Source organism: Pinus tabuliformis, chromosome 2_2 (genome assembly GCF_031772625.1).
Source record: "Pinus tabuliformis cultivar Carrire ecotype Pingquan chromosome 2_2, CPIR1, whole genome shotgun sequence".
NCBI classification, from domain to species: Eukaryota; Viridiplantae; Streptophyta; class Pinopsida; order Pinales; family Pinaceae; genus Pinus; species Pinus tabuliformis.
Window position 1 is genome coordinate 969,224,139 of NC_142300.1, and position 18,725 is coordinate 969,242,863.

Consider the following 18,725-nt stretch of genomic DNA (forward strand, 5'->3'; position numbering starts at 1 on the left):
ATGACCTAAAGATAATTTTACAAATGATAAATCGTAATAAAAATGATATGAATCCTTCACACCTGGGGAGGAACGACTCTCTAACATGATGTCATCCTTCAAAAATAGGCATCTCCATCAAGCTAGCGAAAAATTGGGTCCAAAAGTGCTCTTCGCTTCGAGGGACATCATCAAAATGCATGGGTACATCTCTAAGTAATATCTCCCCCACCAAGACCTCATCATAAAGAAGGCTCACATGACCTTCCTTTGGCATGTATGGGTGATGTGGAAACCCTAGGATCAAGCGTGGGAATCAAAAGATGATGTGCTGTCCTTCCTAAACAATCTCAAGTGTTTTGCATCATAATTTGGGCTCTGTAACAGGGAAAGACCCATTAGACAAGTTCAATGCTATCCGGGGATGTCCTGGGTCCATCTAGGCACATCATCAATTGAGCCAATGCCTTGGCTTCTTGGCTCAACATTTTAGCATCTGGAGGTGTAGCAAGGCACTTACAACCACATCGAGGCTCCTGAAATCGCAACGCTCATCTCGGCAAGGGCAATGTTTTTGTTGTAGTGTCATATGTGCTCCTCAAAGTTGGCATAGACATCCTCTTCATCGTGCTAGAAAGGTTTCAATTGATCCCTTAAGGGATCTCTGCTACATGTGTGATGAACCACTTCAAACATACTCTCAAGTGTAAAAGTTCGAGAATCTCACCCGAATCACCTACTGTAGCAACTGATTAAACTTCTCCTATCTGTTAAATACTGAAACAATTTAATTATTGTTTCCTACAGCAAATATCGAAGCTAACAGACTACAACCTTCACTTAATTAATTTTCCCAAAACAAGAACAAGACAAATAGAGAAAGATGCACAAGTGACAGTATTTTTTGGACAATTGTCCCCGGAAAAACCCAATGTGGGAAAATTGGTGCAACAGATTTGAGGGTTTTATTATTATGCAATAGTAAAATCTGAATACATCTTTGGAAGCCTTCCCAACAATCCAGTTATAGAGAATAAACCTGACAGAGATATTTGTGAGATTACCTCACACTATCAATCGAAATCCTGGCTGATCCAGCCCCAGAAAGATTGCCACCGACTTTTTTGGCTACCTCTACGCAGTGTCTACATCAACCCAGCGTCAATCCTCTCGCTGGTCGATTTGCTGCCTAGGTGATTCGATTTATGCTTCTCGGTCTTACACCTCGGCTCCCGACTTTTGAAACTCGAATTCCCTCTGCAAATTTCGAACTCCCTCTTGGCTTCTGCGCTGCCTTTGCGTGGCTTTGTGTCAGCCCCTCTGGCTCAACGCTGCCACTGCTGGATCTCCCTCTACCTTCTCTGCTGAGTATCCTCTGACTGGGAAAGATTTCCCTTCAGATACTATCCTTGCACCTCACTACAAAAGCTCACTTCGAATCTCTCTTCGGCAACTGCTCTGCTTCAGAAATTCGATCTTCTAAACTCTCTCGGTGTGTTTTCTTAATGACCCTCAAGCCTCCTTAAATAATCTTCTCGTTGACATTCAACGGCCCAGATTAGAAGCTAATCGATGGCTAAGATCATTTCTGCTTGATCCTCGTCTTCCTCGAGAAATTACACTCATAGTTAGATTAATACCCATTAATTATTTTATTTTCCTAAGTTTAGACTTAGGGTCCCATTAAAAATAATTAATTATTTTAATAAAACTGTTTCTGGGTGGAATTTTCCAAAACACTTTGTGGGTTTTTTGGAATACATGTGCCCAAGCATCCGTGCAAAATTTGAGACTTAGAGCACATCCATGCTACCAGAAATCAACACTCCCTCTTAGCAAGGAATGTGCTTTAGCAATGCCTCCCACTGAAGCATCACCCTGACTTCATATCATCATCCTTTGTGTTGCTAATGTCTGACATGCTGTCCACAACAACTGAGCTGATGCTGTAACTGTACTGCTGCAGACATTGCCACTGTCAACACTGCATCCATACCACAACTCCCTCTCAAATGCTGCATCTGTGCTGTTGCTAGCACTGTCACTGCACTACAAACTGTTGCTGCTACTCCATCAGCAACAAAAAACATCCCAAATTACTGAACTAACTGTCTTCAATATGATACCACGTGAATGCTGAAGCTTGATTGCTGCTAGTCTCTGTGCTAACCCTCTGAATCTATTGCGCTATTGCTGACCACTGCTTTGTGCCATCTGCATTGCTGCCAACTCTACTTTGCGCTATTCAGACTCTAGCACTCCTAGCCACTACAACTGTTCTGACACTCCTCGACACCATTGGACACTAGTCCATCCTGCTACCTCTGATCTGGGCTGCTGTAGCAATGAATTGATCCAAGAGGTGGGCTTCTCAAGGATCTTGCCCATTTGTAGCTCTTTCAAACTACAACTCCAAATCAGCCCACCTCCCTCCTGGAGGTATCTCCGCTGTCATGGCAAACTCCTCTTCTTTGATCTTCGCGGGCGCAACCTTCAGATTGTGCTTCTCATCCTTGTCCTTCTTCTTGAGAGGACATTGAGTTGTGTAGTGACCCATTTCACCATACCTAAAGCACTTTATCTTCGAGACACGCTTCTTACGTCTCTGCTGTTCATGTTGTCCCTTCGATGCGAGGGCTACATTATCCTCCTCCTTGGGCTTCGTCCCACTGCTACTGCTTCTGTCAAGTTTAACCTTGACTAAGTCTCTCCTCAGCTCCTTTTGTTTTAGAGTTGCCCACATCTCATCCCAATTCGGCAAAGCTGCTTTGCCTAGGATACTCTGGACAAAGACTTGCCACTCATCTGAGTTAGAATTGAGGGCTAGTCTAACCAACTCTGAATCTTGAGGTGTATGCCCCACAACAGACAATTTATCACGGGTCTCCTGAAGCTTTGTGAGGAGTGGATCAACACGCTTTCCCTTTTGCATCTGAGTAGATATCAACTTCTGTTCAAGGTACATCTTCCGCTGCTCGGAAGATCCCTGATACAACATAGACAATGCGTCCCACATCTCCTTAGCAGTCCCTTTGCTAGCGATGTGCTAGGCCACATGATCCTTCACTTCGTCGAGGATTATTCTTTTCGCCTTCGCCATCTCAGCCTTGTATTTCTTTAGCGGATCTGCATTTGTAGGGACAACCACCACGAAATCAACGTATGTCTTGAGGGCATGCTCATCTAGAAGAAATGCCATTCTTGCCTTCTAGATGACGTAGTTGGATGCCCCATCTAACCTCTCTTGATCCCTCAAGCCATTGGTTGCTATTTCTGCCACAATAACTGTCAAATGACCTCCTCTCTCCTTTGTGCAACACTAAATTGGCCTACGCACTCCCTACTGGAGCTTGTAGATCTGCCCCTCTCCGCTGCTGCTGAGTAAGTGAGAATTTAGACTACTTGGCTGGAAGTCCTTTGAGGAAAATTCCCTCAATCGTCCTCCTTCCTTTTCCTTTGACATCTTTCTGCCCAACAAAACGGCCCGCAGAAAAGACTGGGTCCCACAAGCTCTCCTCATGCTCAGGTTTCTGCGCTACCCCTTCTGCCTTGGAAAAAAATTGATCTGGAATCCCTTCTCTCTGTCGTCTTACTTGGAGAGAGATTGCCTCAAAATTGCTTCCCTCCAGCTAGAACTGCGAAAACCTCTGGGGTTTTGAACTGCTGCATCCTGCAGCTTTTTCAAACTCTCTCTTCTGCTCAACGTTAGGTCTCTGGTATTGTTCTTTCTTCACATGTAATGCTCTGATACCATGTGAAAATTTGAGAATCCCACCCGAATCACCTACTGCAACAACTGATTAAACTTCTGCTATCTGTTAAATACTGAAACAAATTATTTATTGTTTCCTACAGAAAATATTGAAGCTAACACACTGCAACCTTCACTTAATTAATTAATTTGCGCAAGACAAGAACAAAACAAATTGAGAAAGATGCACAAGTGACATAGTATTTTTTGGACAATTGTCCCAGGAAAAACCCAATGTGGGAAAACCGATGCAACAGATCTAAGGGTTTTATTATTATGCAGTAGTAAAGTCTGAATACATCTCTGGAAGCCTTCCTGACAATCCAGTTGTAGAGAATAAACCTGATAGAGAGATTTGTGAGATTACCTCACACTATCACTGGAAATCCTGGCTGATCCAGCCCCAGTATGATTGCCCCTGGCTTTTCTGGCTGCCTTTGCGTTAACCCAACGTCAAGCTCACTAGGGAGAGCGTCAATCCTCTGGCTGGTCGATTTGCTGCCTAGGTGATTTGATTTCTGCCTCCCAGTCTCACACCCTAGCTCCCGACTTTTGAAACTCAAATTCCCTCTTCAAATTTCAGACTCCCTCTTGGCTTCTGCGCTACCTCTGCGTTAGCCCCTTTGGCTCAGCACTACCACTACTGGATCTCCCTTTGCCTTCTCTGCTGAATATCCTCCGACTGGAAAGATTTCCCTTCGGATACTATCCCTGCCCCTCACTGCAAAAGCTCACTTTGAATCTCTCTCCGACAACTACTCTGCTTTACAAATTTGATCTTCTCAACTCTCTCGGTGTGTTTTCCAAATGACCCTCAAGCCTCCTTAAATAATCTTCTTGTTGACATTCAACGACCCTGATTAGAAGCTAATGAATGGCTAAGATCATTTTTGCTTGATCCTCGTCTTCTTCTAGAAGTTACAGCCACAGTTAGATTAATATCCATTAATTATTTTATTTTCCTAAGTTTAGACTTAGGGTCCCATTTAAAATAATCAATTATTTTAATGAAACTGAATATGGATGGAATTTCCCAAAACGCTTTCTGGGTTATTTGGAATACATGTTCCCGAGCCTCCCTGCAAAATTTGGGACTTAGAGCACATCCAATGCTACCAGAAATCAACATCAAGGTCAAGCAAGATAAACATTGTTTAGGGATAGAAACCATTAAAGTATCATAGTCTACCATATTCATTGTTACGGGTACAAAAATACTCAACACAAAGATTTCCTTCAAATGTCTTTCTAGCTCATGATTTTCTAATCAAGTTACCACACTTGTGTTAAGGATGATTTTGCAATTAGCCCTATTAGGTGCTTCCAACCCCTAAGGGGAAGGAGTCAAGGACATTTCACAGGTAGGTCCATCAATCCATAGATGGACGTGACAACTATGGTTATGGAATGGGAAATACTTAAGGAAGATGACTATAGCCATGGTACCATCTAAAGAGAGTCTAACATCTTGAGTATAATGATGAGAACAAGGAGCAATCATGGAAGCATGAGTTACCCCTTTCCTCGACTTGGGTTTTACACCCCTTTGGTGCATCTTTTACTTTAATGATTTGTCTTTCTTTCTTGCATAGGTCAGGTGACACAACTTGCTTTAAGCTTTTACGATAACCCTTAAAGATGTAATTTATCGCTAATTGGGGTTGGAATAGAGCAAGAAATGCTTAGGAATTGGGTGATGGCTAATAAGGGGGGTAGAAATCATGCTAGGCTTTTGCCAATGTATGTATATATGTCCCAACCATCCTTTGCATTTTTCATTTTTTTCATTTGTGGCTTTATATGCTTTTGTCTTTCTTTCGTCTGCATCAACCTATAAGGGCAAAGTTTCCAGTTATTAACTCATAGATGTGTTTATAGGGTGCTAGTCCCAATGACCAATAACAATCAACCCAAAGAATGCAGGTGGATATAAAGGAGAAGTGGAAGGTGGTAAGTATGGATTACCATGGGCACGCTTATACTAATCAATGTTATCAAAATTAGACTAGAATCGATTGAATCGTCTGGTTCGACTGTTTTTTTGCCCCAAACCAGTCTGATCAGTGAAATGAAACAATAAATGGTTGATTTGGTATCGAACCAGCCTTTTTTCACTGAACTATTTGGCTTTGTATAGAACTGACTAGTTCTATACGATGCAACCAAGTGTGAAAATTCTTACACTCTGAAGGACACCCTACTACAACAAATCTGAATGTACTTCACCTACTTGATTTTTAATATACATTAACCAAGTTACTCTTCTAAATACTGAAGTAAATTACTTCTACAGCCTACACCAATTAAATATTTGATCTCATGAAACAGAAAACAAAGCAAAGAACAAGATACATAGAACACACTTATTTTTGGACACAATAGTCCCCAGAAAAACCGAATGCGGGAAAAGTGGTGCAACAACTTTGAGGGTTTTATTATTATGCAGGAGAAATATCTGAATACAAATATAGGATGCTAATCTAGCAATCCTTTACAGAGAAAATATTGGTGGAAAATTTGAGTGAGTTTTAGGTCACTTCACCTGGCAGAATTCCGGCTGATCTGACACAACACTGGCTAACCCCGACTATTTCTACGCTCGCTCCGCGTCAGCCCTGCGTCACCTTCTCTACCCTCTGTGTTAGCTCTCCCTACTTTTCTGGCAGTTCCCGACAGTTTCGACAGTTTCGGGAATTTCGACTGTTCATGCAGTTTTGGATTTTGCGTGACAGGCAACCTTTCTGCGTAAGCTCTCCTAGCTACTGCGCTGCCTCTGCGTCAGCTCTCCTGGCTGCTCCGACAGTTCCCAACAGTTCCATCAGTTCCCGACAATTCCGACAGTTCCTGACAGTTTCGGCTGTTCCGATAGTTTCGACTGTTCGAGCAGTTTTGGATTTTGCGTGAAAGGAAGCTTTTCTGCGTCAGCTCTCCGGCTACTGCGTTGTCTCTGCGTTAGCTCTCCTGGCTACTGCGCTGCTTTTGCGTTAGCTCTCCTGGCAGTTCTCGACAGTTCCCGACAGTTTCGGTTGTTTCGATAGTTCTGGATTTTGTGTGACAAGCAACTTTTCTGCATCAACTCTCTCGGCTTATACACTACCTCTTTGTAAACTCTCTCCACATCTTTGTTAGTATTCTTTGGAAAGTCCTTCCGGATTCTCACTGCCCCTTTGCTGCTGAATGATCACTTAGTTCGAATTTCTCAGCTTCCTAGCCCCAAAAATCGAACTCCAGATCAGTTCTCTCTCTCTCTTTCTCTGTTTCCAAATGAACCCCAAGCCTCCATTTTATACTTTTCCTGTTGAGTCTTCAACAACCGAGATTAAGTCTCTAATCAACGATTAAGATTAAAACATGACCTGATCCGCCTTTTAGATCATTCTCACCCATATTTTGATTAATACCCATTAATATTTTCATTTCCCTAAGTTTAGACTTAGGAACTCCATTAAAAATATTAATTATTTTAATAAAATACAATCCAGGTGGAATTTCACCAAACGGATTCTGGGTTCTTTAGAACTTATGTGCCTTGCCTCTCCACTAATTTTCAAGGCTAGAGCACTTCCGATGCTACCAAAAACTAACACTCCCTCTTAGCAAGGAAAGTGCTCTAGCAACAATGTCCACCTGCGTGCTACTCTGTTTCTGAAGCACCTCCTTTCTACACTATTGCTGCCACCAACACTGTGCTGCTGCTGCTACTGTACTGTTGCCCATGACACTGCCACTGCCACTGCTGCATCTGTACTACAACTTCCTCTCAAACATTGCATCTGCTATGTTGTTAGCACTGCCTCTTCTAACATTGCATCTATACTGCAACTGAAAAGCATCCAAAATTAGTTAAACTTAACTATGTTCAACATAATATAATGAATGTTGGAATCTGACTGCTGCTGATTCTGACCCTCTGAATCTTCTGCGCTGTTGCTGACTCCTGCATTGTGCCAACTGCATTGCTGCCAACCTTGCTCTGCGCTGATCAGTCTCTGGTCCCAAGCTACTGCATCTGTCCTCCAAACACTCCACTGCATCATCTGACACTAAGTCCATCTCGCTACTGCTGAATCTTGGGCTCCCGTAGTAAGGAATTGATCCAAGAGGTGGACTCCTCAAGGATCCTGCCCACATGTAGTCCTCCTGACTACAACTCAATATCGCCCCATCTCCCTCCTTGAGATGCGTGGGCACTCATGGCAAACTCATCCTTGTCAATCTTTGCTGAAGTAGCCTTAGGATCATGTTTCTCATCCTTATCCCTTTTCTTCAAAGGACATTAGGATGCATAGTGGCCCATCTTGCCACAACTGGAACATTTCTAGAACTGCGTTTTCCCCTTCGATGCTAGAGCTGCGTTTTCCTCCTCCTAGAGCTAGAGCTACGTTTCCTCCTCCTCCTTTGTCTTTGTCCCACTCTCACTGCTGCCACTGAGGTTGCCTTCACTAGGTCCCTCCTTAACTCTTGTTGAAGAGCCACCCACATCTCCTCCCATGAAGGTAGTTTCTCTCTGCCCAAAATGCTTTGGACGAAAACTTTCCTTTCATCTGAGACTCCATTCAGGGCTATCCTCACCATTGTAGTTAGCTGAGGATTGGACCCCATTGCAGCAAGTTGGTCTCTAGTGTCCCGAAGACGTTGAAGATAGAGGTTTAACCCTTCTCCTTTTTGCATCAAGGTCCGCTGCAACTTCTGCTCGAAGTACATCTTTCGCTATTCGGAAGAGCCTTCATATAGAGAATAAAAGGCTTCCCACTTCTCTTGGGTTGTATCCTTGCCTTGTAAGTGTGAGACCACATGATCTCGACCTCCATCGAGAATGAGCCTCTTTGCCTTCCCCTGCTCGGCCTTGTACTTCTTCTTTTGATCATTGTCAGTAGGAACAACTACAACACTTTTGACGTAGGCCTCGAGATCATATTCTTCCAGAACAACTAAGATTCTAGCCTTCTAGATGACAGAGTTGGAAGCTCCTTCTAACCTTTCCTGATCTCTGAGCCCATGCGATGCGATCTCACCCAAACGTCGAATTGACTTCTCTAGCCACTGCTTAACACCGTTCAGCTTTTCAGCAAGTGAGAAATTTGAACTTTCTGGCGGAATGTTCTCTGAGAAGAAAATTTCCCTTCTACGTATCTTCGTTCTTTTCCAATGGATTTCTCCCTTGGCAGAAACTGCGCCCTTCAAGCACTGCGTTGAGGTTCTATGTCACTCCCTCTGCCTCTGCAAACTCACAAACTGGAAATCATACCTCTCTATCGTCTCACTCAGAGAGAGATTTACTCGGATCTGCTTCCCAACAAGGACTGCACAATCCCTTCAAGGGGATTCGAATTGCTGCCAAGTGCAGCTTTTGACCTCACTACTCAACACTTGATCTACTCTTCCTGTTTCAAAATCAACGCTCTGATACCATGTGAAAATTCCTACACTCTGAAGGAACCCGTATTGCAGCAAATCTGAATCTACTTCACCTACTTGATTTTTAATATACATTAACCAAGTTATTCTTTTGAATACTGATGCAAATTACTTTTGCAACCTACACCAATTAAATATTTGATCTCGTGAAACGAAAAATAGAGCAAAGAACAAGATACATAGGACACAATAGTCCCTGGAAAAAGCCAATGCAGAAAAACCGGTGCAACAGCTCTGAGGGTTTTATTATTATGAAGGAGAAATATCTGAATACAAATCTAGGATGCTCATCTAGCAATCCTTTACAGAGAAAATACTGGTGGAAAATCTGAGTGAGTTTTACCTCACTTCACCTGGTAGAATTCCGGCTGATCCGACACAAGATTGGCTAATCCCGATTATTCTGCGCTGGCTCTGGGTCACCTTCTCTGCCCTCTGCGTCAACTCTCCCAACAGTTCCGACAGTTCTCGACAGTGCTGATAGTTCCCGACAGTTCCGGCAGTTCCCGACAGTTTTCGTAGTTCCCAACAGTTTCGACTCTTCCGATAGTTCTAGATTCTGCGTGACAGGCAAATTTTCCGTGTCAGCTTTCTTGGCTACTGCGCTGCCTCTATGTCAGCTCTCCTGACTGTTCCAACAGTTCCTGACAGTTTCGGCTGTTTCGACAGTTCTGGATTCTCTGTGACAGGAAACTTTTCTGTGTCAGCTCTCTCGGCGATTGCGTTGCGTCTGCATCAAATCTCCTAGCTGTTCTGACAGTTCCCAGCAGTTTCGGCTGTTCTGGATTCTGCATGACAGACAACTTTTCTATGACAGCTCTCTCGGTTTCTACATTGCCTCTCTACAAGCTGTCTTCGCCTCTCTATTAGTATTCTTCGGAAAGTCCTTCTCCCGGATTCTCATTGCCTCCCTTGCTGCTGAATGATCACTTAGTTCGAATTTCTTAGCTTACTAGCTCCAGAAATCGAACTCTAGATTGATTCTCTCTCTCCGTGTTTCTAAATGAACCCCAAGCCTCCATTTTACACTTTTCCTGTTGAGTCTTCAACGACCGAGTTTAAGTCTCTAATCAATGGCTAAGATTAAAACATGACTTGATCCGCCTTCTAGATCATTCTCACCCATATTTTGATTAATACCCATTAATATTTTAATTTCCCTAAGTTTAGACTTAGGAACTCCATTAAAAATATTAATTATTTTAATAAAATACAATCTGGGTGGAATTTCATGAAACGCTTTCTGGTTTTTTAGAACTCATGTGCCTTAGCCTCTCCACCAATTTTCAAGGCTAGAGCACTTCTGGTGCTACCAAAAACTAACAACAAGGACCATCCAAACACAAATATGTTTAAAGAAGACAATAATTTATGAGCGGGGTAGCTTAATATTCAACCCTAGGTCCCTACTAATGCTTCATAATTAATGACAATGTAAAATTCTTATATTTTTACTTAAATTTTTAATATTACCATTAATGGACTTGGGATGTTTGAGAGTGGTTATGACCTCATTGGATTTCATATGGAGAAGGTAGAATTTTGGATCCCACTCAAAATCCAATGGACTTAACAATTTTTAGGATTTCAGGATTGGGGGGATTAAAACATTTCCATTGGATTCTGTTATATACGAGGGTATGGAAACAACATTTAATCAAGAGCACCAAGCCGTAAATGTACATTGATGTTAGTGGCATTGACTATTCAACTATTCTATCATGACCCTACTAAAAATGTACCCATCATTCAAAAAAAATCTCGATTTGACATGTGAGGCTTTTTCTTACTTATTTTAATGCTTAGAGGGTGATATTGATGATGAGGATCTCAATATAAGCAATGATTTCGATGATATGTAGAATCTAGATATCTATTGTAGCATGATATTTTTTTGACACTAGAGGCCATCTAGAGCCTCTTTGTTGATGTATTTTTGGTTCATAGATGTATTGCATTGAGTGCTATTTTGGTTATAAGCACTCTTGCTATATAAATGAGAACTTTTGCATATTTGGGTATAAATGGTTTGGATTCATATGAATGCACATGAATATATAAGTTATTTGTTTAAATTTGAATATTTTATGTATTTTTTGGTCAACTGGTTTTTTGTTAGGTTTTTCTTGGTTCTAGTCTCATTCCCGGTTTTCGGACTGACTAGTTTGATGACCGTACGGTTATGATAACATTGATACCAATCAATGCACTCTATTTGTGCCCCACCTAATAGTGGAAGAAAAAAAATAGGGGAGCTCACACTGGACTAGGGGTAGAGGATAATCTCTCAAGTGATGTATGGAAAGAAGGGTACAATCAAGAGTTGTCAATCATCTAGTTTGGCTTGTGATCCATATTAGTATGCTCCAAACATTAAATGAAAGCACGAGATTACATAAATAGTTAGTGTACCTATTGATAGATGACCCACCTTCCCTAAAGATGCATGTAGATGGGAGAGAGCACTAGCTGCAACATAGGTGGAGAGCTCTCAAGTAAATCTATCTGTGGATCATCATAGGGCTGTTGGTTGGCTGGTTGAGCAATGGGGAGAAATTTTTTCCCCTAAGGGTTACCCACTTTTGGTGGTTAACAATGATGAAATGTTATGCTAATATTTCCTTTGTTGGTGTTTTGTTCTCGCTGGTTTCACTCCCTAATTGTGTATGTCTCATTTTTCTTGTATTGGGGGAGAAATATACAATGTGATATTGCCGTTAAGATATTCCCTTCTTATATTCTCTTAAATTATTAAATTTATTAAAAACTTACTATATTTATTTGATTGAGATATTGACTTCCTGGATCTTCCTATATTGTGAAGAATGGCCTTGTTCCTGTGAGTATTGCTTCATCAAATGCTTAGTTGATTTTTGTTTTCTCTCACTTCATTTGATGCCTCCAATAGGATGGTTGATCATCACACAAATTAGATGTATTTGTATGCTATCTCCTTTTAACATTATATTCTAGAATGCATTTCTAGGATAGGGAAACCGGTCTATAATAGTTATCATCTATCATAAACATGCATTGTATTGTGTATATTAAATTTATATTCCTATGTTGAAGACAAAGTTTACACTGTAATAAACTATTTTTTAATAATTCCATGAAGACATCTTATTTGATTTATTGAATATTGAATTCATCACCAATGGAGACATGGATTTTTCTGCTCTTACACTTGACATTGGACTTTTTCTATTGAATATCTTCAAATTCCGATGGTTTTTATGTTGTACATCAGAACAAAGGAAAAGTAGATCTCTATCCATTTTTTATTTTTTGTTGTTTTCTATGGTCTTGGTTGATATGGGGATGAAGCTTTCAAGTAACATAGTGGTCACCATGTTAGTTGAAGCAAAAACTTTCTTCTATACTTACACACTCTGTTTGATTTGCATTTTGTCTTCTTCTTATGATGATTTTGTTAACCAACTTGGGATCTTTGTGATGTATTTACAGGTGGTTTGGGATACAATTAAATCCACAATTCTTGGGCATTGACCTCAAGTATGTTATTTCCATTTAAACATGCAAAATGGGTAGAATTTTTTTTGAGGGTTTTATTTTCTTTATTTGCATTAGAAATAAGGTTGTGTAAAAGTAGTTTAGGGGATATGTGTCTACCCTTCATGTACTTGTTTTAGTTTGTGGTAATTGCACTTGTCTTGAAATTTTCTTCGTAGGTCATAATATTGTTGTTGTAGCTAAAAGATTGATGTATTAACTCAAACATTAAGATTATGGATATAAGAACATGGTACACCATATTGGTTTTTTCGATATAATAACCTATGATTAGTTTCTCTTAAACATAAATGATCATTACATATATTCACAGCGAAAATGCATCTAATATTTTGCTATTGGCCAGCAAAGAATAAAGGAAGAAATTTACATCACATAGTGAAGGCTTGAATTGATGGGTTACCCCTCATGAAATAGAAGAGTGCTAAAATTTCTTCTTTGGCTTTGACTTGTTGAGAGATCCTACATCTTTCTTGAAAATGTCAGTCTTTGATGAAATCTTGTGTAACATAAATGAAACCTACTTCTAAAGATTCAGGTACTCCACTGTCTCAATCCACAATGCAACTTTTCGTCTTAAGCCTAATGGGCTCTTATTACATTTTAACACAAGAAATACTATAAGCTCATCTAATCTGATGCAATTTTTAGTTCTAGTCTTCCAAACATACATTCTTTAAAGCAATAATAGGATCAAAGATCTAATATTAATACACAATTGCATAAATAAAGTCATGAAGAGAATTACTCTCAATTTCACAATTTCATGCACAACTATGGTAACAGACCTATCCCTTTGTGTCTCTCGTTAGTGATCATCTCCAATGGGAATGGTAAAAACAACCAATATGTATCTTTGTGGCAAGCTCACCCCCCAATCATGCGAGCACTAACCCTTTATGGGCATGCAATCCAATCCACCAAAATTCCACAAAGAATCCTATGACAAACTAATAAATCCCTTTCCCCTCTTCCATTGGGATATACATAGGGAAGCATTAGCTTGCTAAAAGGCTTGCCACTTGTTAGAGATGGGTGTGATCGTTATTTCATTCCTAGGTAATTGTTGCACTTTGTTTTATTGGAAGCAAGGGGATTCTTACCTCATGTTACATCCTAGTGTCATATATCATGAGTATTTTGTTGATTGGAGTAGGGAAGTAAGGGTTCTGCTTGCTGTGGAATTTCCACGAATGCAAGAACTGGAGTTTATTCTTCTAACTTATTACTAGTTTATTTGTTTACAACAAATAATGAATAAATCGCTGATGCATTTTTGACAATAAAAAAGCCGCGAGATTATAAATCAGGAATTGAGAAATAGATGCACACACACAATAAAAATGACACCAATATTTTTGGACTAAACTTCCTCGAAAAAACCCTCAAGGGACAACCAGTTCAACAAATGGGGTTTATTTTATTCTGTAGCAATTTGAGAATTTTACAATTGGATGCCCAACTGGAAATCCTCCAAAAATACATCGGAAAAATATTTGGAGATAAAATGTCTCCTACTACAATCAACTTGGCCTCCCTTGGCCTGCTCACACTTCTTGCACACACACTTATTGAAATGGCCTCTTGAAATGCGCATTGTTGATTGAAGGGAAATTTGTATAGCTTGGAATCTAACTTTGGATGAGCCGTCTTGCCTCCCTTTGTCTATGGAATGAATTTGCTCTACCTTTTGGAATTGGATATGGCCTCCGACAATTGAACAAACCCTCTTCTGGTAACTAGCATTGGGGGTTTTTGCTATTCACACTGGCTGCTACAGCCTTCTTTACAGATAATTTGGCCTCCCTTCTCCTATCTCTCAGACACTGGATTATCACTAGAAAACTCTCCAAAATCCTGCACTTCCCAAATATCTGTTGCCCCCCTCTAATGCTCGTTACCTGGCTTGAAGTGCACCCTCACTGAACTACGAACTGGGTAGCTCAATATGTCTTGCTCACAACCTGTAATCTGTCTATCTTCAACCCCATCGACTTTCTCATATAATCTCTCACTAGAGCATCAACGACCAAGATCTAATCATGATCGATGGCTAAGATCAATTTGACTGCATTAAATAGAAGTCTCCAGAGATAAATCAATTTCCTCAATTAATACCCATTAATTAATGAATTAATCAATTATCCTAAGTTAGACTTGTTGAGAACTCAAGGGGCAACAACATATGTTGATTTCTCTTGCTGTGATAACTATTTGTGATGTATTTTTACTTTTCTTAATTAGCCTCTTCTTGTACTTGATTATTATTAGTGTTTTTCTTCATCAAATAACTACCAAGCCATAAAGAACAATAAGGCAAATGACACAAGATATAGGCGATCAGCGAGGGCCAAAACCCCTCGAACTGAGAGGAAACCCCACAATAATTCTTCTCTTCTTATAGATCTTCAATTAACAAATTCCAAGACCTAGACCCTTGACCAAAAACTCCTCCAAGATCAAGTCAAATTCTGCCCTTTCTTGTTAAGTCAACACAATCAACCTCAAGTTGGAACTATTGGAACTTCTCCTTCTTCTTTGCTTCAACCCTGTAGCATAAGACTACTTCTCTCCCTGAAATTCTTGACCTCTTGTAGCTTCCTACAATCTTTGCACGTGTGAAGTAAATAGCACAATTTAAGCCCTTTTCCTCCTTCGCTTGACAAAGCTCCTTCTCTTCAAGACTTTGACCTTCACTTTAGGCTATATTGGTACCATAATTCTACTCTTGGGCATCACTGTAATTTGATGTGTATTCTGCAGTGGATGCCCTAGCTTCAACCCGCACATGTGAGAGTTTAGACCCAAAAATAGTTTGAAAAGATGCTTCTTCTTCCTCACTTTATTCTTTCCTTTCTTTGTTGCCTTCTGTGCTCTTGGATGAGTTTCTTGTTTGTAATAGATGCCTTAACAATAAGGTCGAGCTCTCTCTATTTATAGTCTTCATGTCACTGCTTGTCGGCCAACTTGTAACTATCCTTGGGCCGACTTTACCTTCTAGATGGGCCGACTTGAAGCTTGCATTTTGACTTGGTCTTGGAGGGTCATTTGACTCTATTTTGACTAAAATAAATTTTCATTACAATATGTAACATGCCCAAGAAGGGTTTCTCATACATGAAAATAACTTTCATGACTTGTAAACTCAATGACAAGCCCTAGAAACTCACAATGGGAGCTTGACCTAAAAATAAATTTCTTTGAGCATGAAACCCATGCCTCAAGAACAACAATAATAAATTTATTTTTCTTATTACATCAAATATATAAAATCATGATTACATATGTCATTATGAAGACCGAACCTAGTTACATATTGTTGATGAGAACTTCTGGAATCCTCTGTGTATTGTTCGAAGAGCCCAACATTTTTGGTGAACACTTCACCCATTTTCAGGTATATTTCAACACTCCCTCTTAACTATGGAGGTATTCATAATCCATACAAGGTACTTGGACATTCTCATTCTGAAGAATTCTCATAAGAAGAGTCGGATTGGTAACCCATCCGATTAGCTTCATATCATCCAACATTGTCACATAGCAAGGCCTTGAGTAACATCTCTATCTCCATAAGATCCGAGCACAATTCTGGCGAGACCAATGATTTATAGACACCATCATCATTGTCTCTCAAGGAACATACCCCACCTGGGTGTTGACAAGGTATGTCCTTCGAGGACTATTCTTATCTTGGATTCCCAGTACTCAGAGAATATCGGTCCTCTACGACTTCTCTTATCTTGGATGCCCTACCACATCCTCAAATATCGAATGCCAGATGTTTACCTAATCCTCCATTCTTTCTTCCAAGGTGAAGACAAGAATTATGTGTCTATCTCTCCCTCTCGACTAGGGAGGATATACCCATTCCATCAAAGGAATGTACCCATTCCTACAAAAGGAATGTACCCATTCCTACAAAAGGAATGTACTCAAGTTCCCTCTTATCCAGGGACTTGTCCAAGCTCCCTCTTAACCAGGGACTTGTTTCCAACAACAACTTTCCTCTTTAGTGGAGATCATGGGACCATTGGCTACTTTTTGAGCTCTTCCATTCGATGTCATGAATATCATCTTCATTATTATGGAGCCTTCATCTTGTAGTGCATCGTCCATCCATCACTTTTCTCGAGTCAGTGATGTCATCCTTCCCCTTGTCTTGAAAGTGATCTTCTAGTCCACATCTAGCTTTCCTTCATACAACTACCTTTTCCACGCCATGTTTCCTTCAGGATCTTCCATCCAACCACATGAGTGCTAGTTGTAGATGACACCTACAACTCTCTTTTGGTAGTCCTGTATCAACCCATCTAGATGTTGTTCAAAAATAAAAAATCAATATCAAATCAAAGTTACCTTTTGTGATGGCCTTTCATCATGACATCTTGCTTTCTTGCAACATCCTGCACATTCGTAGACACATCTCCAAAACTTCATCTGTCAAGGGTGTCCTTTCTTTACAGACCTTATCATGGTCTTCTTCTCCATGGAGATATCATGGCCAATATTTCTATTGATCGGATGTTGATTCCTTTTCCTTAGTTGCACCTTTTACGATCTCTTCTTTCTGTCGTTACATATTGCTTCCTAGGAACTTCCATCTAGTTCCTTCATCTTTGTCAACCAACTCATATTCCATATGAGGGCATATTATGTTGATTTCATCTGGTCAATGTGTGAACCATGCGTTCATGCATTCTTCCAAAGAAAGAGATCCCTTTATTTTGACCATGCCCATGGGGTAGAGAACTTACCCATGCTATCTGCAACTATATTACGACATTACTTAATTTAATACATGCATACATACCTCTTTCCTTCTTTTTGGTCATCTAGGCTTCCTTCAACAACTTCTTTTTCTTGATTGAGAGTCCTTAAATCATCTTGACATGTTGAATACCTTTTGTCATCATACTATCATTCTTCCAAACAATGAATCCCATCCAAGGTGGAATTCTTAGTGAGGCGCTGCTTCTTCCAAGAGGTGAACCTTCTAATGAAGATTATGTTAGTTTTTGGTAGCATCGGAAGTGCTCTAGACTTGAAAATTGGTGGAGAGGCTAAGGTGCATGAGTTCTAAATAACCCAGAAATCGTTTCGTGAAATTCCACCCGAATTGTATTTTATTAAAATAATTAATATTTTTAATGGAGTTCCTATGTCTAAACTTAGGGAAATTAAAATATTAATGGGTATTAATCAAAATATGGGTGAGAATGATCTAGAATGCGGATCGAGTCATGTTTTAATCTTAGTCATTGATTAGAAACTTAATCTCGGCCATTGAAGACTCAACAGGAAAAGTATAAAATGGAGGCTTGGGGTTCATTTGGAAACACAGACAGAGAGATTGAGGAAATCGATTTAAGTGAGAAGTTTTCAGGAGGAAAATCGATTGGGGAGATCTTGCAGTTGAGGGGCAGAGAGAATCGAAAGAACTTTCCAGAGAATACTGACAGAACAATGGAGAGAGCTTGCAGAGAGGCATCGCAATAGCTAGGAAAGGCTAGCGTTGGGCCAGTCTGGGCCCATGCAGTCTTGACGTAGAGCTAAAAAGTTGCCTGTCACGCAGAATCCAGAATGGTCGAGAATAGTTGGAACTACCGGAACAGCTGGGATAGCTGATGCAGAGGGGAGAAGAGTTGGCCCAGGGCTAATGCAGAGCCGGCACAGGGCCAACGTAGAAATAGCTGGGGTTAGCCAGTCTTGTGCCGGATCAATCGAAATTCTGCTGGGTGAAGTGAGGTAAAACTCACTCAGTTTTTCGCCAGTATTTTCTCTGTAAAGGATTGCTAGCTAAGCATCCTAGATTTGTATTCAAATACTTCTCCTGCATAATAATAAACCCTCAGAACTGCTGCACCGGTTTTCCTACGTTGCGTTTTTTCGGGGACTATTGTGTCCAAAAATAAGTGTGTCCTATGTATCTTGTTCTTTGCTCTGTTTTCTGTTTCATGAGATCAAATATTTAATTAGTGTAGGCTGCAGAAGTAATTTGCTTCAGTATTCAAAAGAATAACTTGATGAATATAATTTAAAA

At 40.3% G+C, this 18,725-nt stretch overlaps 1 protein-coding gene across 1 annotated transcript in view; it reads left to right on the forward strand.

The window, feature by feature from the left end:
• The window catches only part of LOC149196459 (delta(14)-sterol reductase-like), a 280,806-nt gene that overhangs the window by 154,677 nt on the left and 107,404 nt on the right, over window positions 1-18,725 (forward strand). Inside the window, exon 6 of the mRNA XM_089405570.1 lies at window positions 12,617-12,664. Coding sequence (XP_089261696.1) covers window positions 12,617-12,664 — 48 coding nt within the window. The remainder of the gene's footprint in view (window positions 1-12,616; window positions 12,665-18,725) is intronic.